The sequence below is a fragment of the Lissotriton helveticus genome, chromosome 9 (assembly GCF_964261635.1).
Source record: "Lissotriton helveticus chromosome 9, aLisHel1.1, whole genome shotgun sequence".
Lineage (NCBI taxonomy): Eukaryota > Metazoa > Chordata > Amphibia > Caudata > Salamandridae > Lissotriton > Lissotriton helveticus.
Window position 1 is genome coordinate 91,835,188 of NC_136070.1, and position 27,798 is coordinate 91,862,985.

Below are 27,798 nucleotides of genomic sequence, written 5' to 3' on the forward strand. Positions count from 1 at the left end.
GACTTGGCTAGACTAACTAGTCCTACCTATCCTTTAACTAGTCCCTAACCATCCCTCTGCTACCAGAAAATTACTGCTAGAGATCGCCGGTCACCCGACCAATAATTTCGCCACTTCTGGCTTCGGGCCCATATACTTTACTTTATCATATACATTGATCAGATGACCACACAATCTACTACCAATAATTGTGAGTTCCCTTTCGATTTTCCAGTGTACCCAATTTACCATCCACCGTTATGGGTACCTATGACAACGATGGGTCAGGGAGCTAGCTGTAAAAGGAAAAGGCAGCAAAATATACTATTCAACATATGACTTTACTTTTATGAAATGACCACGGACAACTGGAAATTTTGAAAGCTTTATCTTAAATTCAAATAAAGGGCAGTCATACAGCTTTATCAATAGAATACTAGTGCGACAGGGAACCCGCTAAGTGAGAGGAAAACTAAGATAAGGGGCAAAGTGAACACGCTATAAATCTGAGTTACTTTAGTCAGTTTTACGAGAGAAAAACCAAGATCATAACAAGAAGTTGCAAACTGCAATACAGAAATGATTTCTAAAAGGTAGGGTAACATAGGAACACGCTATGAAATAAAAATGCAAACGATTTTATGAAATGCAATGGTTGCAGGAGAAAGCATGGAAAATTATTCACATGCAAAGGTATGTCTTTATTAAAGCAAAGACAGAAAAATAGAAAGGTGCAGTTTAAGAACTCAGAGCGATATTTACCTAGACTGGTGTGAAAACCAACCCTGGCCACGGGTCAGTTTTAAGGACAGGAAAACCCTCAAGGAAGGATAACCCTCAGTGGGACAGCAGGTGCAGAATGGACACCCCAGGACAGGACAGGAAACCCAGATTCGGATCAGGACAGGACCACCAGGATACGACCAGCACCCGCAGTTCGGAAGCAACGCCTGCGCTCCACCCTCTCTGCAGCTATCGATCAGGACCCCGATTGGGTCCGCGAATTCCCCAGCAAAGTGCTCCGCCAGCACTTAAGGTTCAGTAAAACCTTCAGAGTCTATGGTCAGATTTCGGACAGAGAGCTCCGCAGCACCTCTGTATCAAGTCACCTATTGAGTGCGTTGGGTCAGTGACAGGTCAGCTATTCAGACAAGTCAGACAATTTCTCTAGCTAAACCTAGGCTAGATATACTGTTTTGGGACAGGGTACCACCCCCCAAATGTTGCAAAGTGTCAGAATCCTCAATTTGGATTGGTCCTAAAGTAGGATTTGGTTAACACACCAATCAGAACAGACTATTCTAAGGCCTAATTTACATTTTTGGGTGCCGCCTAGCAAGATTGGGGTTCCCACGAGAAGTCGCACGGAATACAATGAAAACGTATACATTTGTAACAATATAGGGACATTGGCTCCATCCTCCTGGGTCAGAGGTAATTCTCTCAGGAGCATCTCGACTGTGGCTGCCAGCTGGCTGAGTTCCACGGTCCAAGTTTGTCTGTGGCCTCGCATCTTGAGCATGCGCAGAACGGACCTTCAAAATGGCTCACGACCCATTCGGACCCCCATTTCCCGTGATACATGAAAAGTAAGCGAAAACAAATTAAAACATAGAAATGAATGAATGTATTACATGTCATGATTTCACATTTCAGGTTTCATCATTATAAAAATATACTATGCATTAATGGTAAGTGCAACGAACAATGTCACAAGAGCAGCAGCACAAGGCTTCACCACGTTATCAAAGCACAGCCATCTTATTGCTTATTACGCATGCGCACCCTTTCCCTCCAAAAACTATCTCTACACGAAGTCACGTGAGTGTGACTGACGCATGCACAGAAGAGGAAAGTCAAGCAGCGGCCATTTTAGAATTACAAAAGTTATTCGTATTAATAAAACACATAAGCAAGCTTCTCTATCATACATATATATCGGAAATAAAAGATATTAGTAAAACGTACAATTCGTTACGAGGTTACAACGGTTTCGAGGTTCATGAATCGAGCAAGTCGCGATGCGAAATCTTGCTCTATCACTACCACTACCAGTATTACGGGCAGCAGTACCACCACCACCAATGCTACTGCTACCAGTACCACCACCACCAGTTCTCCTGCTACCAGTACCACCACCACCAGTACCACCACTACCAGTACTACCACCACCAGTACTACCACCAACAGTACTAACACTACCAGTACCACCACCTCCAGTACTACCACTACTACCACTACCAGTACCACCCTCACCAGTACTACCAGTACCACCACCACCAGTACTACCACTACCAGTACCACCACCACCAGTACTACCACTACTAGTACCACCACCATCACCAGTACTACCAGTACTACCACCATCAGTACTACCACCACCAGTACTACCACTGCTACAGCCACCAGTACTACCACTACCACCACCAACAGTACTACCACCACCACCAGTACTACCAGTACCAGTACTACCAGAACCAGTACCACTACCACCACCAGTACTACCACCACCAGTACCACCACCACCAGTACTACCACTACCAGTATTACGGGCAGCAGTACCACCACCACCAATGCTACTGCTACCAGTACCACCACCACCAGTACTCCCGCTACCAGTACCACCACCACCAGTACCACCACTACCAGTACTACCACCAACAGTATTACCACCACCAGTACTACCACCACCAGTACTACCACTACCGGTACCACCACCTCCAGTACTACCACTACTACCACTACCAGTACCACCACCACCAGTAATACCAGTACCACCACCACCAGTACTACCACTACCAGTACCACCACCACAACCAGTACTACCAGTACTACCACCATCAGTACTACCAGTACTACCACCACCAGTACTGCCACTACTACAGCCACCAGTACTACCACTACCACCACCAACAGTACTACCACCACCACCAGTACTACCAGTACCAGTACTACCACAACCAGTACCACTACCACCACCAGTACTACCACCACCAGTACCACCACCACCAGTACTACCACTACCAGTATTACGGGCAGCAGTACCACCACCACCAATGCTACTGCTACCAGTACCACCACCACCAGTACACCCGCAACCAGTACCACCACCACCAGTACCACCACTACCAGTACTACCACCACCAGTACTACCACCAACAGTACTACCGCTACCAGTACCACCACCTCCAGTACTACCACTACTACAGCCACCATTACTACCACTACCACCACCAACAGTACTACCACCACCACCAGTACTACCAGTACCAGTACTACCATAACCAGTACCACTACCACCACCAGTACTACCACCACCAGTACCACCACCACCAGTACTACCACTACCAGTATTACGGGCAGCAGTACCACCACCACCAATGCTACTGCTACCAGTACCACCACCACCAGTACTCCCGCTACCAGTACCACCACCACCAGTACCACCACTACCAGTACTACCACCACCAGTACTACCACCAACAGTACTACCACTACCAGTACCACCACCACCACCAGTACTACCAGTACCACGACCACCAGTACTACCACTACCAGTACTACCATAACCAGTACCACTACCACCACCAGTACTACCACCACCAGTACCACCACCACCAGTACTACCACTCCCAGTATTACGGCCAGCAGTACCACCACCACCAATGCTACTGCTACCAGTACCACCACCACCAGTACTCCCGCTACCAGTACCACCACCACCAGTACCACCACTAACAGTACTACCACCACCAGTACTACCACCAACAGTACTACCACTACCAGTACCACCACCTCCAGTACTACCACTACTACCACTACCAGTACCACCACCACCAGTACTACCAGTACCACCACCACCAGTACTACCACTACCAGTACCACCACCATCACCAGTATTACCAGTACTACCACCATCAGTACTACCAGTACTACCACCACCAGTACTACCTCTACTACAGCCACCAGTACTACCACTACTACAGCCACCAGTACTACCACTACCACCACCAACAGTACTACCACCACCACCAGTACTACCAGTACCAGTACTACCAGAACCAGTACCACTACCACCACCAGTACTACCACCACCAGTACCACCACCACCAGTACTACCACTACCAGTATTACGGGCAGCAGTACCACCACCACCAATGCTACTGCTACCAGTACCACCACCACCAGTACTCCCGCTACCAGTACCACCACCACCAGTACCACCACTACCAGTACTACCACCACCAGTACTACCACCAACAGTACTAACACTACCAGTACCACCACCTCCAGTACTACCACTACTACCACTACCAGTACCACCACCACCAGTACCACCACCACCAGTACTACCACTACCAGTACCACCACCACCAGTACTACCACTACCAGTACCACCACCATCACCAGTACTACCAGTACTACCACCATCAGTACTGCCAGTACTACCACCATCAGTACTACCAGTACTACCACCATCAGTACTACCAGTACTACCACCACCAGTACTACCACTACTACAGCCACCAGTACTACCACTACCACCACCAACAGTACTACCACCACCAACAGTACTACCAGTACCAGTACTACCAGAACCAGTACCACTACCACCACCAGTACTACCACCACCAGTACCACCACCACCAGTACTACCACTACCAGTATTACGGGCAGCAGTACCACCACCAATGCTACTGCTACCAGTACCACCACCACCAGTACTCCCGCTACCAGTACCACCACTACCAGTACTACCACTACCAGTACTACCACTACCAGTACCACCACCTCCAGTACTACCACTACTACCACTACCACTACCACCACCACCAGTAATACCAGTACCACCACCACCAGTACTACCACTACCAGTACCACCACCACCACCAGTACTACCAGTACTACCACCATCAGTACTACCAGTACTACCACCACCAGTACTGCCACTACTACAGCCACCAGTACTACCACTACTACAGCCACCAGTACTACCACTACCACCACCAACAGTACTACCACCACCACCAGTACTACCAGTACCAGTACTACCACAACCAGTACCACTACCACCACCAGTACTACCACCACCAGTACCACCACCACCAGTACTACCACTACCAGTATTACGGGCAGCAGTACCACCACCACCAATGCTACTGCTACCAGTACCACCACCACCAGTACTCCCGCTACCAGTACCACCACCACCAGTACCACCACTACCAGTACTACCACCACCAGTACTACCACCAACAGTACTACCACTACCAGTACCACCACCTCCAGTACTACCACTACTACAGCCACCAGTACTACCACTACCACCACCAACAGTACTACCACCACCACCAGTACTACCAGTACCAGTACTACCATAACCAGTACCACTACCACCACCAGTACTACCACCACCAGTACCACCACCACCAGTACTACCACTACCAGTATTACGGGCAGCAGTACCACCACCACCAATGCTACTGCTACCAGTACCACCACCACCAGTACTCCAGCTACCAGTACCACCACCACCAGTACCACCACTACCAGTACTACCACCACCAGTACTACCACCAACAGTACTACCACTACCAGTACCACCACCTCCAGTACTACCACTACTACCACTACCAGTACCACCACCACCAGTACTACCAGTACCACCACCACCAGTACTACCACTACCAGTACCACCACCACCACCAGTACTACCAGTACTACCACCACCAGTACTACCACTACTACAGCCACCAGTACTACCACTACTACAGCCACCAGTACTACCACTACCACCACCAACAGTACTACCACCACCACCAGTACTACCAGTACCAGTACTACCACAACCAGTACCACTACCACCACCAGTACTACCACCACCAGTACCACCACCACCAGTACTACCACTACCAGTATTACGGGCAGCAGTACCACCACCACCAATGCTACTGCTACCAGTACCACCACGACCAGTACTCCCGCTACCAGTACCACCACCACCAGTACCACCACTACCAGTACTACCACCACCAGTACTACCACCAACAGTACTACCACTACCAGTACCACCACCTTCAGTACTACCACTACTACCACTACCAGTACCACCACCACCACCAGTACTACCAGTACCACCACCACCAGTACTACCACTACCAGTACCACCACCACCACCAGTACTACCAGTACTACCACCATAAGTACTACCAGTACTACCACCGCCAGTACTACCACTACTACAGCCACCAGTACTACCACTACTACAGCCACCAGTACTACCACTACCACCACCAACAGTACTACCACCACCGCCAGTACTACCAGTACCACCACCACCAGTACTACCACTACCACCACCACCACATTAACACACTCCATAACACTTAGCAAAAATACATTACCATTTACAATGCCATTAGCTCAAACTCAAATAAATCCGAGCCCGATTGCATTTCTAATGCTTGTTTAATTAGTTGTGATGATCCAGAGATCAGATAGTTTCTAGTAGCGGCTGGCCACTACAGTACCTTTAAGCTGGAACCTTCTGCTGCAGAGGTGGTACTTTCTGTGAAGTATCACATCTGCCATTACCAGAAGTAGATTTTGAGCAGCACTAAGTGACAGCTAATAGAGAAGATACTGACCGGTACGGATATCAGAACTAAGGGCCCAATTTAGCGATTGGTGGACTTAGTACTCCATCACGAATGCAATGGAGTACCCTGTCCATCAAACCTTTGGTCCGCCCGCCTCATTTAGATACGGGCAGACCTTAAGTTTTCCATTGATGGAGACCTCCATTGCCTCCATCGACAGAAAACTGCCTCCGATGGAGTAGTAGCCATCCAAGAAAGGACATTAAACTGCCAGCCCTATTCTTTTGAGTTGCAGCAAAGTTTAAGACACAGACATTAGGAGTTTTGTGAAGAGAGAGTGGTACAAAATGTGAATTGTGCTTTTGCTAAAATTAAGTGATTTGCTCTGCTTTTTTCTCAGAATCGTAGAATATATTGCATGGCTCTCCGCGCAGCCAATGTCAGGACTTCCGTTAACAATGGTTGGCTCGTTTTTCATCTCCTTTTTACTGATTTTCTATAAACACAGCTCTCTATTAAACTGAAGACCAAAACTTCAACGGACTACTTCTTTGAGGCAAGCTCCAGGGAGCATCGCGACGCCTGGGCAGCAGCCATCAAGAAGGCTATCCAAGCTCTTCATCCGGAGAAGGCTGACCCAATGCGAGACATCAAGAGCTCCTTCAGACTACCGACAAACATTAACTTGAAGTAAGGGATATTGTGAATCTTGGAAAGCTCTGTGTATAGCACATTTCAAAGGTCTAATTCAATCAGTGTTGCTGAACAACACCACTTCGGGGGAAGAGTAAAGAATGTATATTAGTTTAACTTATAAGGTGGTGCCAGATAGAGGTTTGTAGTTGATTCTATCACGGCTGTGGTAAGGAATGGACTCTAAGGTGAAAGTGTACATAGCCCGTGGAGGGTGATGAAGCCTGGGTTGTATCATAGCATGTAGGCTACATCCTGAATAGGAGATGACAACCTTATTTACATGACGTATGCATCCCAAAATGCACTTCTGTCATTCTGTGTTCACTGAAACCATTGTTGCTCAAATATGATTTGTTTGCCAAAACTATGTGATGTGAACTATATTTCTTTTCCAATGTAGGTGACCTGAAAAGCGCCCCTTTAATACATTTTATAAGAATTAAACTCAGTGTTACTCACTCAGCTAAGTCTCATTGTAAGCTAGAGGAAGTTGCACACTTCTTGAAAATCTGGTTGAAAGCAACACCATGCTGACTCTTGTCCAGTTCAGCTGAGTTAGGCACCAGCTCTTTGAAATAATAGAGGTTTGTGTGTGTCGAGGTAGCCTCAAACTGCCCCCACCTTGAAGGAGAGTACCAGTCTGCCAACTGCAGCTTCTCGGAGGGTAGGCAGACTCGAGGGCAAAGTAAGCACTGGCAACAAATGTACTAATAGAAAGGCCTCCTCAATAACAGCGCCTGCAGGGTTGCCAAAAGGGCAACCACCCAATATCCGATTAACATGGGTAGACAGAATAAAACGACACTAATGCAAAATATGTTGTGGTGGCCCTCAGATTTCTGTAGACCGAGGTGTTAGGTAATATGATACCACCCTCAAGTACCTATCAGTTTTAAGGATGGTTTAGTCCTGGCTCAGTTTTAATGACACTGGGGTTCTGACCTATTGTTACCGTCTGGACCCATGCCGAGGGACTACCAAGTGATGCTCTGTATGGGCATGCGTGCCCAGGACTGCAGGGTTTAAAGGAGTTTATGTGGTGCCCCTGGCCAGAAACCTTATAACATGATACAAAGGGGCATATTATCAAGGAGGGCATTAAAATTATCGCCTGTTTAGCGGCAGAAAACTGCAGCTAAAGTGGCGATAATGGGCTTGATAATATGCCCTGGTGAATTCCAATAGAATCCCAGGTTCACACCAGAACATGGACTTCTATTGGATTTTCAAGGGCCCATTATCAAGCCTATTATCGCCGCTTTATCTGCAGTTTTCTGTCGCTAAACCGGCGATAATTTTTAACGCGGTTCTTGATAATATTCCCCGAAGTTTCTAGACAAGGGTGAAACACAGGATGTGGTCCCCTGCCTCCCAGCAACCGAGGCACGTGCTTCTAGGGGAATGTGATGCAATATGACACTGAGTGCCAAGTGCGTTATTTCTTTTGGCTGGTATTTGTTGGTACAATTGTTGTGACGCATACAGTGCATACAGTTACACCATTTATAGGTCTTTCTGTTGATTTCTGTGTGTCATGAAGGGCCAAGACGCTAATCTTACTGACTCCCATGTAGAGTCATTGCCAGTAGTTGAGATGGACTACCGGTTGGCTTCCGGTTGTCACAGACCGGTTGGAGGAGAGTGGTGTTTTGACTTTTCACTAATTAAATATGGGTTGGTTTGTTTTTCAATGCGAGAGGTGAATTTAGGTTCCAAGTCAAAGATGACATTTAGAGGTTTGGCCTAGCTGGCGAGCTGTGGTGTGCCTGAGAACAAGGTGTGGTGATCGAGGAAAGCAGTGAATATATTAAGATTAGGGACTGACTGGGGAACCAAAAATAACCCTGGCAAAAGGCTCAAACCAGGCAGCTCCCTTCATCTCCTCACGCAATCTCTTGCTCTCTTTCCATCCACCCATTCTCACTCTCTCGCACTCTCTTCTTCCTCTCTGATAGTTTTCTCTCTACCTTCTCCCTCTCTCCATTCCTACCTCTCTCTTGAACCCCCCCGCCCCCCCCCCCGAGCCTGCTGCAATTAACCTCTGGGAGCTGGGGAAAGTGAGGCACCAGGGGCAGCTCTGGGCTTTCAAAACTTGCCTCCATGGGCTCCAGCCCACCGGGGAAATGCCTGGTGGTATAAAAGACCTGTCTGGCACTGATTAAGATCACTTACAATGGGGTACAGGAATTAACATCTGAGAGGATACAGAGTGGGGATTACGCTATGAAGATAAGAGATTGGGTTACTTTAATGGGCAGGAAGAGTAAGAATTACCAATAGGGCTCCCGGTTTTATGTTTTATAAAAAAAACATGTACTTCTGTAATTATATTTATTTTTGGGCCATCTTATTGCTATTTATCCACATTTGTTTTGTGTTTTGAGAAAAAATGGAGCCATAAAATGGTATATTTCCACATTTATTTAATTCTTAGATGAGCACTAACACATGGATGTCTTTTGCGTTTTAGTAAATTAAGCAGCACATATAAGAAAACACTGCACCGACAGGTGCATATTAGCGTTATATTACTAATGTACATTAACATATGCCTGTTTTTAAGGAATTCTCATCCTGTTTTAATTCCTCATGCTGTCTATCTGTGCAGCTTTTGCCTGCAATTCATGAAAAGATAGCATGGAAAGTTCCTCTCAAGAAGTACAATTTTCAGTATTTTCCTACTTTTAAAAATAAACACAGACCGGAAATACGTTGTTTTCTGTCTGTATTTAGCTGTAAAAATCAGTAAAAACGAAAAACTGGGAGAATTAATTCCCAACAACTAATTTCTGTGCTAGAATACTACTTTGTCCATGACTTTGAATGTACCACAGAAAGGTACAGAAATATCAATAGTTGTGTTTCTTAATGTTCACACAGCCAGATTGTTGATGCGATGAATGACAGCAGCAACGGAATGAAGCCGCTCTCCAAGGTGGAACAAGACAGCACGTACAAAGACAGTTTCTCAGGTAAGCAATACACAGCAACAACAACTGAGACACAATGAGCACCATATCCTGTCCAATGGGAGCAGCGTCCATCCGGGGCAGCAGCACCTCCTGTGCAAAACGCAGGTGCGTTTCTCATTTCTGCAGACCATCGCTTGCAATATAGAAGAACGCGGAGGCGGAAGTGCAGTTTGGGCCTTCCGTAGAAAATGCTCCTAGCCTGTTCTGGCCAGAAATGATGAGTGCCATGGGAAGTGCTAAGAGAAAGTCATCTTTTAAAGTTTTTGAGTCAAGAAAAAGGCACAAATATAAAAAATAATGTGCAAAAATAACATAAAAAGCTGTCACTCATACATTACATTGTGTGGAAATTATGACCTACTGATCTGAAACCGTAGAAGAATTGTTTAAGCGGCAGCCGTCCTGTTTCTTTCCTTCCAATGTCTCCATTGGTTCCTTCTTATCCTTGCTGCCGAATGGTGGCCTACACATCGCAGCGCCTACTATGTATTTTGAATTACAGGATTTGGGGCCAGATGTACGACCCTTACATTTTGCGCATCGCAAATTGCGTCGCTTTGCGACTCGCAAAATGCAATGTACAATAGTGTCACAGACACTGTTAGCGATTCCCAATGGGTAAATTGCATGCCTCATCAATATTCATGAGGCAAGGGCAATATGCAACCCCATTGGGAATGGCTAACACTCCCAATGGGGGAATATAGATTATTTCATTATATTTTATTCCATTACATACTGTGCTCTGAGGAGAAGCTGAGCACTTCACAGTAGAAGCATAATGTGTTGCACTTAAAACACCTAGAACATCCAAGTATGTCAAGATTACTAGAACTAGTAGGTGACAGTGAGTGGAGATTGAAACATGTAATTTTAACATTACAGAAATGATGTGTGGGTTGGTTAAGTCATAAGACATGCAATTTGACTGCTAATAACTTTGTCCTTGAAACTGTAAAATTTTGTGAAGATTGCTAAAGGGGGTGTGGTTAATTAGATGAGGTCAGGGGTCCAAATGTTGAAGTTCAGTCAAGTTCGCATGGGAATGTTGGCTTTCCAGTAGCATAAAAATCACCAAACTATATTACACAAGACTGGGCATGAAGGTCGTGCTCGGTTTAACTAATTTCATTAAAAAAAAAAAGGTAAAATATTTGAAAATAAAAATATACCATTCATTTTCACACATTTTGTCACCACTCTTCTTTGGTTGGGGTTTTTTAAAAAACTTTTTCGCCACTCACCTAACAGCCTAATTTTGTTTGATGCATATTTCTATTTAAATAAATTTCAATTCGGACTAATTAAAAGTTACAATGACATACTGGTTGGTACTCATATGTTGTGACTAAGGATGATCCGTGACAGAAATCTTCTGTCTCATCAAAAATGTTTTGAATCAGACTGATCCTTGACAGGAATTTCCTGTCTTATTTTGTTTGTCCTTCATGAGTTCCATGTGAACGCTAGTTTCAAGTTTATGCTTTATACCCATGTTCACATGGACATTTGGATCGCTCTTGTGTTACTAAACCAACAAACAGAGGTCACCTACCTGTCTCTGAAGTGATAAATAACCTGTATACCACTGTACAATTTGAAAATTGCGTGTTTTTGCATTTTATGAGGCAAGCGAGGGGAGCACTAAGCCATCAACACACTTGCTCTGATCACCCCATATTGGCATTTTTCAGGTTCTGTGCTGGTAGATTGGTTGGTGTCACGAAATTATGCCTGTACGCGCTTCGAGGGGGTCACCGTGGCATCCATGTTGTTGGTGGAAAATTTCATTAAGCCTGTTGGAGTAAGGAGCTTCGAGGCAACGCGCAGTGGTAACGTGGCTGAGCAATTCCTGGATGACTCAACGGCGCTATACACTTTTGTAAGTGACAACTGCCTGCTGTATGATATTTCGGTTTTAGAGAAATTTGTGATACAATGAATTAATTGTATATCTCCTCATTCAGCACCGATGGGGTTATTTTGACTTCAGCTTCCAGACACAGGACTGGATTGCACAAAAATAATGCAGGGGCTCAAAGATTTTCTTAGGAGCCGGCTGAAAGCATTGTCCCATACCAAAGCTGCCGAGTCTTGAATCCATCTCATGCCTTTTTCTTCCTCTACCACACACTTCCTGTCTCTTTAGCCTATGTTTTCATACCTCTGTATTGTTCCTTATCTGCTTTTCTCTCTCTAGCTCAGAATCAAAGTCTACTGATAGGTCCCAGTCCCCAAAAAGAACTGCCAGGGCCCATCACCTACAACCACTGGCACAAATCAAGCACTTAGGATTAGTCATTTTGTCTTCCTGTGCCCCATTCCCTTAACATTCAAAACTGGAAGCACATTGAAATAGCTCAAACTAAGGTTGCACCTTTCCTAGAGAAAAAAAACCTGACCATCTGTCCACATTTTAAGACTCTGAAAAGCCCGGGACATGATAATTAAATAGAACTTTATATAAATCATTGGTATTCATTTTTAACATGACTTTTCGGCCTAGTAAAACACTAACCATGCTCATTAAAAAATGTCCAGGTGTGCACCCTATCAAAGTGAGTCGTACATTATTCCCTCTAATACTCCTTACAGTCTTTCTTCTCTTTCTTCTCTGCATAGGCTGAAAGCAAGAAGAAGAAAAGCAGCTTCAAGAGAGACTTTCAGTTGGACTCAATGGACCTGAGCGGCACCGTCCAGAAGCAAGGATACTTGGCAAAGCAGGTAGAAGGAAATGCAGCCTATCAAACAAAGGATGATTGTCAAACAGCCAACAAAGGGCTAAAATAAACCTCTCTGGAGGAAGCTGGCCCCAGTTGTATGCAATCCGGCGTAGCCCTTGCTAATAATATACCGCGAGTTTTAATTAACAATGGCTGCCGCTTTTCACACAGGAAATGACATAAGGCGGCCATTAGTGTCACGCGCCCAGAGAGGTGACACTGAGGTCTCCAGAGATTAAACCAGCGGCTGTCAGGACGCAGGCAGCGGGCAAACAATAGCAGGCTGGTGTGCACATCTGCAAGGAAATAACATTAAATGGGACAATTACCAAAGGGCCCACTTATTTACACAGATAATTTGCTTTGCGGAAAGGAGACGGGTGTACAATACCTTAATCTCGAGCACGCCTTGTATGAATGGCCCACTGAAGCCCTGGGTTGGTCAGACACCATAAAAACCGTGTTTTGGGTATTTTCTCCAAAAAGCTGTTATGTGAAGCAGAGTTATCCCAGGCGCCACTTTATGAACCCCAACATCCGTTATAAATCCTATTTGCAGCTGGCAGGTTTCCCATGTACATGCTTTGCTGCTCCACTCCAGGTTTTTTTTCTTTGGGTTCTTAGACTTGTAGTTTTTAAATTTATAATAGAGCAAAATTCCAGAATTCAAAGGATAAAACTTGGACTTGGTGCATTTGGCAGCATTGATTCCACCGGGCAGACCCGAGTGAGTGAGCTTTGGACATGCATAGAAAGAGCTGGAAAACACGTGAGGATCGGAGACAGGGGCTGCCAGACAGGGACAACCAAACATGGAGGTGAAAGTTAAAAGGAAAGCATGCAGACGGTACACTCGAGAGAAGCAAAGAGCATTGTGTTTAGACACTAGAGTTAGGGAATACAAACATGCTGTTGCAGAACTGTAAACCTTTTCATTGCCCTACATCAACTTTAATATGTTGAAGTTAGCGGCTAATCCAGAGCCTTGCTCCCACAAAAGAGAAGGTATGGGCTGCAAAGAGGGCCCTGCTGGTGGAAGCAATCAAGACAGTAAGCACACGCGAACACATTAGGTTTAAGGGGGCATCTAGAGCAGAGAAAACAAGCATTGGCAAAGCCAATAGGTCTCGCCTTTGAGACCTCTTGTCGCTGCCAATGCCTTTTGTTCATACTGTACCGCACTGGCAAATATGACGATGCTGCACAAAAAGGCAAAATGAGATTGCAGTGGTCACATCGTGTTGTAGGCACGCGAGCGAACGGCGTGACATATGTACATGACACAGGAACCATTTTTCCATGATAGTTCCAAGATAGATATGCAAATGAAAAAAATCAAATTGAAGTAGCAGAAGAGCACTTTTATTTAGGAAGCGGAAGGGTCTGCAGCAATTTGCTGCCTGCCCCACCCAAAAAAAGGTAAAATAAAAAAAAGATAAGTCTGCCGGGAGGTGGTGAGTCAATGGCGGAGTATTTCTGGGTAGCGGGGTTGGGACAGGAAGGAAATAGATGCACACAAGGGAGGGAGCAAGAACAGACAGGGTGGGGGAGATGCTTGCAAGGGAGAGAGCAATAAGGGGACCAGTCGAGGAGAACACGGGCAAGAGCACCAGAGAGCGCAGATGCAGAGACTAGCGTAATGCGTCTGTGACTTGGCCCTCATCTTCTTCTCAACACTTCTTGTCACTTGATTCTAGCAGGCACCTACCTATATAATCAGGCTCATTCAGACCTCTCAAGTTACTCTGTTCCATGTCTGAGCATCTGATTCAAACAAGATGTTTTCCTTTGGATTCTCGGACGTATAGATCTGCATTTATAAAGGGGTACAGAGGGCTACAAGTCACAGAATGCAAAGCAAAAACCTGGACTCTACGAGCTACTCACGGATGGACCTGGAACAACCGGAAGTTCATTAACTTTGTGGAACCCTCCTCTTCCAAAGCGCTCTGAAATGGCCCTCGAGAAGTGCTGAGCACTATATAAAACAAAAAATATATAATAAAACCACTTGCTTCTCTTTTTATTTGGAGACAGAACCAAAATACTTTTTAATTGTAATAATATATAAACCGTGACAGAAGCTCTCTACAGTTATTCCTGTCTCTGATAATTACACACTGTGATTTTACACATACTGTGCCTGCTTCTGCCCAGTGAACCCCAATTATAATAACTGATAAGAAATCAGCACCCATCCAAAAAGTATTTCCTTTAAAATTTCAAATGTCCACAAATACATATGAAGGTGCACAATCTTGTAAAAGAGGATCCGGATTCTTGCGAGATTGTCTTATTCAAATTCTTTATTGTAGTATTTCAACACAGGAAAAAAACCAAGGACACAAATGGTTTTGTTTCTTAGCCAGCCAACGCGTTTCGTCTCATACAATGAGACTTCTTCAGAGCTTAAACGTCAATTGATAATCACAAATCAGTACATCTTGGTAGATTTCTCAAAAACAGTGTATTATGGTAATTTCTCTTTATCCTGACGAGATGTGTTCAAAGAGATAGAACCCGTACAAAATCAGGAATCCCTGTCTATCAAATAGTTGTATTTTTAACACTGTTCTTGTTTTGCTTGTTCTCGATAATCTAATAAAAGGTATGGTAACCAGCAGAAATTCCACATCAACACTACTGTTGATGTGGAATTTCTGCTGGTTACCATACCTTTCTTAGATTATCGAGAACAAGCAAAACAAGAACAGTGTTAAAAATACAACTATTTGATAGACAGGGATTCCTGATTTTGTACGGGTTCTATCTCTTTAGTAGTGTTCATGTGGAATTTCTGCTGGTTACCATACCTTTCTTAGATTATCAAGAACAAGCAAAACAAGAACAGTGTTAAAAATACAACTATTTGATAGACAGGGATTCCTGATTTTGTACGGGTTCTATCTCTTTGAACACATCTTGTCAGGATAAAGAGAAATTACCATAACACGCTGTTTTTGAGAAAATCTACCAAGATGTACTGATTTGTGATTATCAATTGACGTTTAGGCCCTGAAGAAGTCTCATTGTATGAGACGAAACGCGTTGGCTGGCTAAGAAACAAAACCATTTGTGTCTTTGGATTTTTTCCTGTGTTGAAATACTACAATAAAGAATTTGAATAAGACAATCTCGCAAGAATCCGGATCCTCTTTTACAAGATCGTGCACCTTCATATGTATTTGTGGACATTTGAAATTTTAAAGGAAATACTTTTTGGATGGGTGCTGATTTCTTATCAGTTATTGCAATTTTTGGGCTTTGCCCTTGAAGGAACAAACAGGGTTGTGTTCCTTGGAATCACAAGCACCACCACTACCACTCATAAGCCACAGGTGAAAGCAGGTGCATTCTTTTTGCCTCAACCCTTGCTTTTCATAGAACCCCAATTATAGTTGAGCCGTGATGGGTTTGGAGCGTCCAATCTGCAGGCATCATGTTCCCTTATTCCTCTGAGGCTGTGAACGTTTTCCAATGTGTTCAGTCCCCAGCTCGTTTCTCACGTTGAACCCATGCTTTCATTCTCAGGGACACAAAAGGAAAAACTGGAAGGTGCGGCTGTTCGTCCTGAGGTCTGACCCAGCATTTCTACACTACTACGACCCCACACGGGTAAGTCCTAAAGATAAACTCTGCTTACTTCAAGGCCATGAGCCGTGTCCAACAAGGTAGACATTCCAGTTTTCCATTTGGAAGCCTGTCATTCTTTGGACAGCCGCCGGACTGCTCTGAAGACAAATCCAGCTTGAGCTTTGGTTCATGGTCTTTTGTTAATTTTGATAATTGGCTTCTATACGTATTCTTTTCACCAGTAGAATTTATTTTCTGTTTTTTTAACTGGCATCATAAAACCCACTGTCACTGCCAGAGTTTAATCCAGCAGTATCTATTTGCGAGTGGTTAATTATAGTAAGTAATTACCTATTGGTTGAATAACAAAAATAATTATAATTTAAAACAATGATATCATAGAAAAACAGTTCCTCAATCATCTAAAAAAGGGTTAATTATAATTAAGGCTCCCTGTTTTCCATTTGAAAACAGTTATTTTCTTGTCTGTATTTATTTTTAAATGTGGATTAAAACGGAAATTGGGTTGCTTTTTGAGTAATTCTAAATACTGTTTGCCATGACTGCCAGGCCAATAGCTGTGTGAATTGATAGGTGAGGGGGTTAAAAAAGGAAGGAATTTTAGTATAGAGGATTTAACACCAGTAGATATGCACAAGGTTATTGAAATCTGCATAGTTTCATATAAGGGCATTGATTTATCTTCTGCAGGTGTTCATATCACTGAAATCTGGCAGGCATTCAAGCAAACAGGCATATTTATCTGTTAGATAAACGTGGAAATATACTAATTTCAGCGTCATTTTTCCACAAAACCCAAAGTAAATATGGATAAATACAGATAAAATTAGCAAAAAATAAATATGGCTAAATACAGACGGAAATGTCAATAAAATAAATACTATAAAACTGGGAGCCCTAATTATAATATCCAGGAGAGAAGCCTTCTCTGTTCCAAAGATACTGCCATATTCACTTTAAACAGGTGTACTGCACGCCGCCCTTGATCGCCCCATTGATCCGCTGAATCATTATGGGGTTCAGATACCTAGTATGGAGTGTCTGTTGGGCTTTAGGAAAGCCATCAAAACCTTTCTCTATCCTTTAACTTACTCTCTGTGGTTTTTCTTCTGTGTTGTTCTGTTATGGTGTTTGGCCCGCTTTATTGATGCTGGGAGCGCCAGGACGCCCCTTTGCTGGGCCAGCTGTGCGCTATTCAAGACTTGGTAACATAACATAACATAACATTACATACATCTTTGGGACTATGGGCTTCATGAAGCTCCATGTGGACAAGCCTCCAAGGCGCTGGAGTGGCTTAGACCCATCTTCTGCCAGCCCAGTGGTGGCTCGCTCATCTAATTTGGAGATTCCTGCCATGTCAGCATAATTTGTTTGCCAGAACTACTCCCACCTAAAGGAAGAAGCGTTTTGGGTGAAACTGTGAATGCCTTCTGCCCTGCCAAGCCATGCCAGACTGATGGGCATGTTTTTGATTTTCAGAAAGAATCTGCAAAGCACAGGGTTGTTCCTGAAACTAAACAATGAATGTACCTAAAGTGTAAGGAGTTGTATCCCAGTGAGTGGGGAACATTTTTGTTATTTTACTGTCTAGGCCCATCATGATTTTAATAGTGGTTACAGGCAGTAAAAAAGCATTGGAAGCCCGACCCTAAGTAAGGCAGTGTTTCCTGATGCGTTCCAACTAGCAGTCCAGTGACGACTGGCAAGGGGTTTCCAGTGAGAGTCGATTAAGAGGCGGTCATAAGAAACTAAGTGGTTTCATGCCTCTTTTATAGCCTGGGGAGCAGAGAGGGGGCAGATAGGGCACCTGCTGATTTTTGGCTGATGCCCTTTTTCTGCCCATCTCTTCCTTCTCGGTTGTCTTTCATCCTTCACGCCTTTCAAAACACTACACAAACTCTATGTTGTCATTGTATATTCTGTTATGTTATGGTAACTTCAAAAGCGCAACTTTTACCCAGAAAGGTAATCCTGGCGATGACATCAATCAGAACCTACTGTACGTCTCTCCAGCATTAATTACTCAACAAGGAGCATTGTTAAAGCTTTCCAAAAAGGGAGGTGGGACTCAATTTCTGTGACCTCCCACGGGAGTGTTCAACATCCTAGCTGCAAAATAACCAAGTGCACAGTCGCTGTGGCGGGTTTCATTAACCGTACCAAGTTGTGACCTAGTGATGATCAAAGTGTACTGCATGGAGTGTACCTTTGACATTTCCCTTATAGATGTGTAGGGCCTTTTTTGTAAACTGTCTGGTGTACCAAGAAAAGTGTTTTAAACCTAATTCTAAGTTCTTCCTATATGAGACACAAATAATTCTCCTCAGCCCATACATCGGAAGGACCGCACTTTTTTTAAGGAGTTGTAACTTTGCTAGATAGCATTTTGTCACACACCTAGATATAGGTTATTGCAGTAATCCAATCTTGAGAAGGTTAGAGCCCAAATTTTTCCATCCTCCTTAGGTAACAATGCAATGCTTTTCTTCAATACTATAAGGCAAAAACATCTGTTGGACATAGTTTTTTTTTTACTTGGTCTTGGAAGGTTAGAAGCTCATCAAAGTTGGTGCCCAGATTTCTCAACCCTGTTAAATGAGTTGGCGGAGATCCAGGGTCATTATCCAGGAAGTTATCTGACCAGAAAACTTTATTAGGGCAACTTTATTTATAGCACATTGCTGCACAATATTCATTTTCATTGCCCTTGGTGGAGCCCAGAATCCCCTATGTACTCACATCTGTTAATCCCATGAGATTTACCATAGAGACCATTGACCAGTTGTACATTTGTTGACTGGGTATGAACTGAAGCCTTTATGGGACGCAGCCCAGACTATGTTGAACCAATTGTTCGAACGAACTGTAGCTCTGACGTTTGGGGGAGTTACCCACTGATCTCCTGATATGAATCTATTAAATTAGATTGAAAACACAGTATGTCTCCCCTTACTGCAACTATTCCAATATTCTCTTGCATTTACTGTTTTTAATACTTTGCTGGGTTAAGGGTCCTCAAAAGATTTGGCCCAGGTGGGTGAGTGAGAAGAAACACTGTTATACTAAGTGTTATATTGCTGTTATATACCATTAATAAACACTCTTTGAGTGTTATCCACAATGCAATTTGGAGATGCAAGTTTAGCACATACCTTCAAAAACCTTTTTATGACGAGTGTAAGTCCATGTTTGCAATGCACAAAAGATGGATTTGCACTATTAAAAAAGGTTTAATCATACTAATATTTTTTGTGTGCATATATATAGTGCTAGGAGTATGAAGTTGGTGTTCCATGGAGTGAATGCCATAAACGTTGTGCACAACCACAATCCTTTCCTCTGGTTATTCACACATACTTTCCTGACCCTTTCCTTTCTGGATATGGTTGAAGATGTACTCATTTGAAGGACAGGAGTACATTTATTTTCAATAGTGGGAATGAGAAAGAAACACCCCTAAAATTGTGGGGAGTCTAGGGTAAGGGGTGGGGCTTCTTGGAGAGAACGGGGATTTCTTGGAGAGAGCGGGGATGGAAATGTTTTTCCTCAAATAGAAAAAAGAAGTATGCTAGTACATGAAGAGATATAAAGAGATAATTGCTTGTGAAAAAATAGACTTCACAAACGGATTTCAGGAGCATCATGGCTGGAAACCAGCGACTTTCTTGTCTTTCCAGAAGTACCCAGGGAATCCTTTTGGAATTCCTAAAAATCTAAATTCTGCATTCCCACAAGGAAGCAGGCTTGGGGGCCCAAATATCTGACTTTTGTTTTAAAGGACCAGGCCAGACTTAAAATCAAAATCAGTCCTCCGTTAAATGTTGAAAGCAGCCCCACACTGCAGTAGGCCACGGCTACAATGGTCATGGTACCGCATGGTCCTCTGAAAGCAGTCCCCTCGCCTGCAGCTTATAGGGGGGTGGCCGAAAGACCAATGTAGCCCTGGATCAGGCCAGTGATTCTGAGGTGGATGGTGTGCAGAGGATTGCTCTTACAATCAGCAGAGACAACAGACTGCTTTCCTCTATCTCTAGTCAGCAAAGATGTGACTACACTCTCAACATTTTGCTCTTTCTTGACAGGACGACAACAGACCGGTCGGGGGCTTTCCTCTGCGTGGGTGCCTTATTTCTGCTCTGGAGGACAATGGAGTGCCAATAGGTAAGTTGCCTTTCTCAAAAAGGGCTTTTGGCAAACACTGTCCTAGTTATTTGCTATACAGTGGACATTCAGCAATAGACTCTTTTTTACAGCATCTGCACTGTTGACGCTTACATATGTCCGGAAGGGGAGAGCTGTTGTTGAAGCCTTTTCGGTAGAGGGTGAACTTCGAAGGAACTCACTAGCATCATCACCCTTATGCTTAATAAAACTTGCCTCGTCATTGGGTGGTTTGTCCAAGAGAGGCTTCTCAGTGAGAAGATTTCAGCACAAAAAGTAATAAAAATGTCCACTTGCGTTAGATAATAGCACACTATTGCACATTGGCCCATTGCTGAATTTTATTGTTATCAAATAGAATGCACAAATTGTCCTGTGAGTTCTCATCGGCCTGTGAAAGACATAACTGGATTATTGTTAAATCAAGAGTTGCACTGATGATCCTATTTAAAGCCAGATGGAACTTGGTCTGGTACCAATGGTCAAGGAGAAGCTTAGTATGCCGATACCACTATTTGAAGAAGATCATGTTTATTTCTTGCAATCGGAGTAACTGTGAGTAAGATTTTAAAATATTAGCAGGGGTGGAGCCTGATGGTGCGCAAGATGGTGGCAAGTTCCTGCTTTCAAAGCAATCTGCCCCTACTCAGGCCACAGCCATTTGTGTGGTTTGCCGGTTCATGGACCTGGGCATGCTGCAGTAGTAGCCAGTGGCGAGGCGACAGGATCCACCTGGAATGGAGCCCCTGTGGTATAAGAGGAGGCGGCACTGTAAGGAGGCCCGCCTGCATTATAGTGGGATCAAAGATGGCAGACGTGAGGCATGGGAGGCATCTGAAACTGTAGTAGTTCTGGTGAGAGGTGTATTGTAGTTTGCAGGGGGCAGATACATCAGCATCAGGACAAAGCGCTGCTTGCCTCCCCTTAGGAGGTGACCGGAATGAGCAGATGTAAACAGAACTAACCATAATACCAGCAGCCAAATGACTCTGCCGGGGTAGAGACTGGGTCGGCAGAAGAGGACCCCCTATAATCAGAGTGGCCACACCATACTACTAGTTCTGGAATAAGCCACTACATGGCAGTCCCATGTTGGCTGTGAATTCATTCTATAAAACATTGGAGAGACAAAGAAAGAGAGATTAAGAAGACTTTAACCCCACATTAGAGGAGTAGAAAGGCCCAGTAGGAGGAGGGGAACAGAGAGATGACCACTCGGGATCTCCTAAAAAATCAAAAAGAATGATATGTGCATTTGAGAAAATTATTAGGAAGCTGGAAAGGGTAGAGAAATCATTGGGAGCAATTGAATGTAGACCGTAGAAGGTTGCGGGTCAGGAATAAATAGTAAGGTTTCATTGGAAGGACAACAATGACCAGTGGTAGGAGGTCTGGCCTTTGGAGCTTGAAGAGGTGGCAACGGTTTGAAAGGGTTCCATCAATGCTTTGATGTCATTTTAAGGGACATTTGAAGTGTTGGAGTATGCTAGATGAATACCATTGGGTTGTGTGGTTTTCCACCATGGCTATGGATGATGTCCTAGCTGGAGGACTGATTGCTTTTTCCTGGAGTACCTGAGTCTACCTGCCTGCCTCTGCTGAAAATAGCCTATCGCTGACCCTCAAGATCCTGAATGGAGCACTCCTCTTTCAGCGTAACAGCCCTTTCGCTGTTGCCAGACCCAAAGTGCAGTCACTACATCATTAGGATTGTATTGACTTTTAAATAAAATCTCCCGAATGATAACAAAAGGATCCTCATGTTTCCTGGTGTAAGTGCATTAGTGCAGAAGATGCTGCATAAACTGATGTTTATACGGAAGGACCTTCTGGCTATAGGTGTAGAATCCAGCCAGACTGCAGGTCACCCACAGCAATAACAGTTTTGTCTTGTGAGTCCAGAGGAAGCAAGTCCTTATATGAAGGGAATAAAGGAGACATCTGATGACAGAAAGACATAAACATTGGTAGTCATGTTATATGGTAAACATCCTTTACAACGCAACTTTTACTACGCAGTGCCTTTACGACGCAACTTGTACTACGCAAACCATTACAACGCATTGCGCTGGCTGGGGGGCGCTCTAGGATAGGGAATAGGTTTAATTTACTATCCAACACCTTCCCTACTATCCACGGGGACTGGAGTTAGAATAGTAAATTAAACTATTCACTATCCAGCGCCCAAAAGCACTATGCGTTGTAAAGGCATGCGTTGTAAAAACCGCGTTGTAAAGGCATGCGTGGTAAAAGCATGCGTTGTAATGTCATACATCCTGTTATATAGTAGTACACTGTTAAAGAGAGACTTCTTGGGAAGGTGGTACTTCTAGTTTCTCTATTCGATTTCTCTCTTTGTTGCCTTCCTGTCCCTTCCTTCCTTCCCTACACCTGATATTTTTATCATGTCCCCCTTATTGCTTTATGACGAAATGGATAGCCCTGCCAAAGTAGTTCCATCAAAATTTGGGGTTGTACATAGTGAATTCAGGAGGTGACCAACATGATGTTTCCAAGGAATCCAGAATCTACTTGTGATGTCACACGCGATGAGACAGGCATTGTTGGATTCTCATATGGTGATATCCAAGCTCGAATGCATCATCATGTCGCTCATCTAAGATTAAAAGAAAATAAGGGCTTGTTGAAGAGTTCTCATTAATGTGGGTGATCCTGAAGGCAGTTCACATTTCAGAACCACCATCTAAATTATGAACCCAAAAACCTTGGCAGTCCTACGTGGCTCGGTATTGTACAAAATAGACTTAGGTAGGAGTAAAAGTTGAAAAACAAATTAGTTTGCAGCACATAGTGGAAGAGCTTCATAAAAATTAAGGCACATAAAAAACCTTAGATCAATAGTAGGAAATGTACATGGTGGCACAAGTATACAACAAAGTTTTAATATTCTCTTTTATGTTCTTCTAGGATATTATTATGCCAATCTATGATGATCATAATTCAGTAGGGAATGATAGTAAGCACTATGACATCCTAGATGATGTGCTAATAAAAACAGAGCCCTGTAGAGATGTAGCACTCAAATAATAATAGATTTTTGCTTTCCCATGACATCAGTTCATGTGGGTGCTGGAACATGCAGCTTCTGAAGTCGTGCCTAGCCACTATCTACCGAGACAAATGTGGCCAGCCATCTTATCGACTGTCCTCAAGAGTAATGCATTCAATTTTGAGTATCCCTACCCTTCACTGTGTGATCCTGGTTACAGAAGCATACTTAGCTGTCACTTCGGGCTTTCACAGAGGACACATGAGGTTTTAGAAGTTCTTCAATTTATTCTACCATGTACCCCTAATGACATCACTGCACTAGCTGGTATGAAAGTGCCTTCACGTGTCTTGTTAGCCTGCTATAAAGTGGCTATTTGTTTCATTGCCTCTTTCTTCTTCCCACAGGAGTGAAAGGGAACGTGCAAGGAAACCTCTTCAAGATCATAACCAAGAAAGACGTTCACTACTACATCCAGGCGGGATGCAAGGAAGAACGGATAGAGTGGATAGAAGCCATCAAGCCGCTAACATGAAGGTTGGCGCTTCCGACACTGGGCTGCAGATCTGGTGTTCACTGCGTCTCAGGAAGGTCGACTGTCCTAAAAAGCTTCTATAGGATAATAGGCAAGCTGCCACTGCCATGAGCTACTCTAGTGCTACCGAGAAGCGCCGACTGACACTGAGACATGAACTTTACGGCAATAGTAGGCTGGTCCTTGCCGGAGGGACATGCAGCTGGATTACTGCAATGCCCTGGGATGAAAAGCCATGCTGTAACAAACAGAGGACATACACAACTTTGACCCATCCGAAGCAGCCATTGAAAGCTGCATCAACGTCATGAGTGATACAACGTCTTCGCATTGTGGTGCTCATTAATAGCATTCAGAAAACCACATCAATTACTTCACACCCCTAATGTATGGAAGCAATGAGGTATAGTAGTTCCGGACTGTTAGATTACTGTCCCATTTAGAGTTTTTGACTCAGTAATTAGGAATTATTAGGAAAAGTAATATCAGTGCATGCATTAATTCCCACAGGCTTCCATGCAAACTTTTTGCTAAAATTTTCCCGCTGGGATGTGCACTGGAGAAAAATATAAGGTTCTGAGTAGCAGCAAGACTTTTAATTCTGATTCAAACACAGCCACCAGTTTCTGCCTGGAATTGATTTTTTTATATAGAATTGTTGAGGCATGGTTACCACTTTCTTATTTGGTGACTTTATTGACATTCATATTTTTATTTTAGTTCATGGAAAAAGTAAGCAACCAACAGAAAGACATTGCCTACCAAGAGTGATTTGATATTAATGTATTTTTCTTAACCATTTTCAAAATAGTCACATAAAGGTATAGTAGAGTCATAATTTCTCTGGAAGCATCAACAATATTTTATATGGGAGCCTACCATAACTTTTAAGATTTGAAGAGGAAATTCAGCCCTATTGTTAAAATATTCATAATGCTCACCCATGAAAACATTCTTTTGTTTTTATGCTTAGCTATGAGTTTGGAAAAGCTCATAGGCTTGTGAGTGCCGCCATTTTAGGGCTATGAGACTTTCTAGACGAGCTCATTACGGCTCAGAACGATTGAATCAGTCCATGTACTGTGTGCAATGACATTTGCGTGGGCAAAGATCTTTGACTTGGAAGCCATAGATGTGATATAGTACAACTTGTTACATTAGGAGGGACAAGCCTCGCTCGACATATACTTGAGAACCTCACGATCCTAAAATGGAAGTACCCACATTTTTTAATGTTGAGCGCTCAGAAATCTTTTTTAGTAAATTGTATGGCATGAAAAACAGTCAATGGGCTAGGCCTTTGAGCTCACAATGGAAAAAAAGATGGGATTAAGGTGTTGTGTGCCAGAATACGGTATATAGAAATGTTGTCTATCATAAATATTGTATAAAAAAATATTATGTCATTGTGTGTCAATGTTTTATTACTAACTACAACGGCACAATATTTTCGTAGACTATATTTAGGACACAATCTTCATGTCAGGCACTATTCCGCCAATGATATTTTGATACCACAACATTTGAGGATTTCACTTTCTATTGATGTATTGATTATCTGGTGCAGGACGCACATAAGCTTGTGACTTCTGTCCTGCAAAGGTGTTGTTGTTTCTGCGTCTTGGTTGACATGTAATATAAATAAATAGATTTTGTATATAGAAAAGATTGTTCCCAAATATGATTGTACAATTGTGTGTTTTATTGTTTTCTTTACACTCTCACATGTAAGTTTCTTTTCGTTGGTTAAGGCGCCTGGAGCGCCATCTTTTCAAACCCATTAGCACTATAAACTCCCTCAATTCCTCTTACTATTAGTTTTAAGTGCCTGTTCACTGTTGTTCTGTGAAGATTAAAGTAGCACTCTGCTGCCTCTTAGTTATGTTATGGAATTTATGTAGCGCACTAATACCCATAGATGTCTAGGTGCTTACGGATCACAGACAGCACGTATGTTGAATTAGAGTTAGCACTTGTATCCTGAGGCTGAGAGTTACATCAGCGCCTCGCTGTTGGTCCCGCTGGTCGCGTTTTCCTGTGCTTCGCACTATATCTTTTTAAAAACCCGTTTTTGGATTTGCTTTAATTTTATTTTTCGTTATTCCCTGTTCTTAGCTCCCCGCTTGCCCCCTACCTTGCACCATAATTGTTGGAAAAACCACCGCTGTTCGGCGGACCCGGTTCTGGGGAGGTTGTGGTTGCCGGCGGACATCTTGCCTTGGGTAGAGGAGTGTGAGCGCCATCTTGGAGCGTCCAGGTAATCAGGGAAGCGGAGAGCACGCTATTTAGGGCGAGCATCACGAGGGGATTACCTGGTAAGGTATCCTGAGGCTGAGAGTTACATCAGCGCCTCGCTGTTGGTCGCGCTGGTCGCGTTTTCCTGTGCTTCGCACTATATCTTTTTAAAAACCCGTTTTTGGATTTGCTTTAATTTTATTTTTCGTTATCCCCTGTTCTTAGCTCCCCGCTTGCCCCCTACCTTGCACCATAATTGTTGGAAAAACCACCGCTGTTCGGCGGACCCGGTTCTGGGGAGGTTGTGGTTGCCGGCGGACATCTTGCCTTGGGTAGAGGAGTGTGAGCGCCATCTTGGAGCGTCCAGGTAATCAGGGACGCGGAGAGCACGCTATTTAGGGCGAGCATCACGAGGGGATTACCTGGTAAGGTATCCTGAGGCTGAGAGTTACATCAGCGCCTCGCTGTTGGTCGCGCTGGTCGCGTTTTCCTGTGCTTCGCACTATATCTTTTTAAAAACCCGTTTTTGGATTTGCTTTAATTTTATTTTTCGTTATCCCCTGTTCTTAGCTCCCCGCTTGCCCCCTACCTTGCACCATAATTGTTGGAAAAACCACCGCTGTTCGGCGGACCCGGTTCTGGGGAGGTTGTGGTTGCCGGCGGACATCTTGCCTTGGGTAGAGGAGTGTGAGCGCCATCTTGGAGCGTCCAGGTAATCAGGGAAGCGGAGAGCACGCTATTTAGGGCGAGCATCACGAGGGGATTACCTGGTAAGGTATCCTGAGGCTGAGAGTTACATCAGCGCCTCGCTGTTGGTCGCGCTGGTCGCGTTTTCCTGTGCTTCGCACTATATCTTTTTAAAAACCCGTTTTTGGATTTGCTTTTAATTTTATTTTTCGTTATCCCCTGTTCTTAGCTCCCCGCTTGCCCCCTACCTTGCACCATAATTGTTGGAAAAACCACCGCTGTTCGGCGGACCCGGTTCTGGGGAGGTTGTGGTTGCCGGCGGACATCTTGCCTTGGGTAGAGGAGTGTGAGCGCCATCTTGGAGCGTCCAGGTAATCAGGGACGCGGAGAGCACGCTATTTAGGGAGAGCATCACGAGGGGATTACCTGGTAAGGGATCCTGAGGCTGAGAGTTACATCAGCGCCTCGCTGTTGGTCGCGCTGGTCGCGTTTTCCTGTGCTTCGCACTATATCTTTTTAAAAACCCGTTTTTGGATTTGCTTTAATTTTATTTTTCGTTATCCCCTGTTCTTAGCTCCCCGCTTGCCCCCTACCTTGCACCATA

General features: G+C 44.0%; 1 protein-coding gene across 1 annotated transcript in view; it reads left to right on the forward strand.

Annotated features, from left to right (window-relative positions):
• PLEK2 (pleckstrin 2) overlaps positions 1-25,670 on the forward strand; it is a 66,325-nt gene extending 40,655 nt beyond the window's left edge. The window contains exons 3-9 of the mRNA XM_078659541.1: positions 7,087-7,268; positions 10,155-10,246; positions 11,941-12,128; positions 12,869-12,970; positions 16,501-16,584; positions 20,649-20,727; positions 24,145-25,670. Of these exons, the coding sequence (XP_078515667.1) occupies positions 7,087-7,268; positions 10,155-10,246; positions 11,941-12,128; positions 12,869-12,970; positions 16,501-16,584; positions 20,649-20,727; positions 24,145-24,272 (855 nt within the window). The 3' untranslated portion in view covers positions 24,273-25,670. The remainder of the gene's footprint in view (positions 1-7,086; positions 7,269-10,154; positions 10,247-11,940; positions 12,129-12,868; positions 12,971-16,500; positions 16,585-20,648; positions 20,728-24,144) is intronic.
• The last annotated feature ends 2,128 nt before the right edge of the window (positions 25,671-27,798 follow it).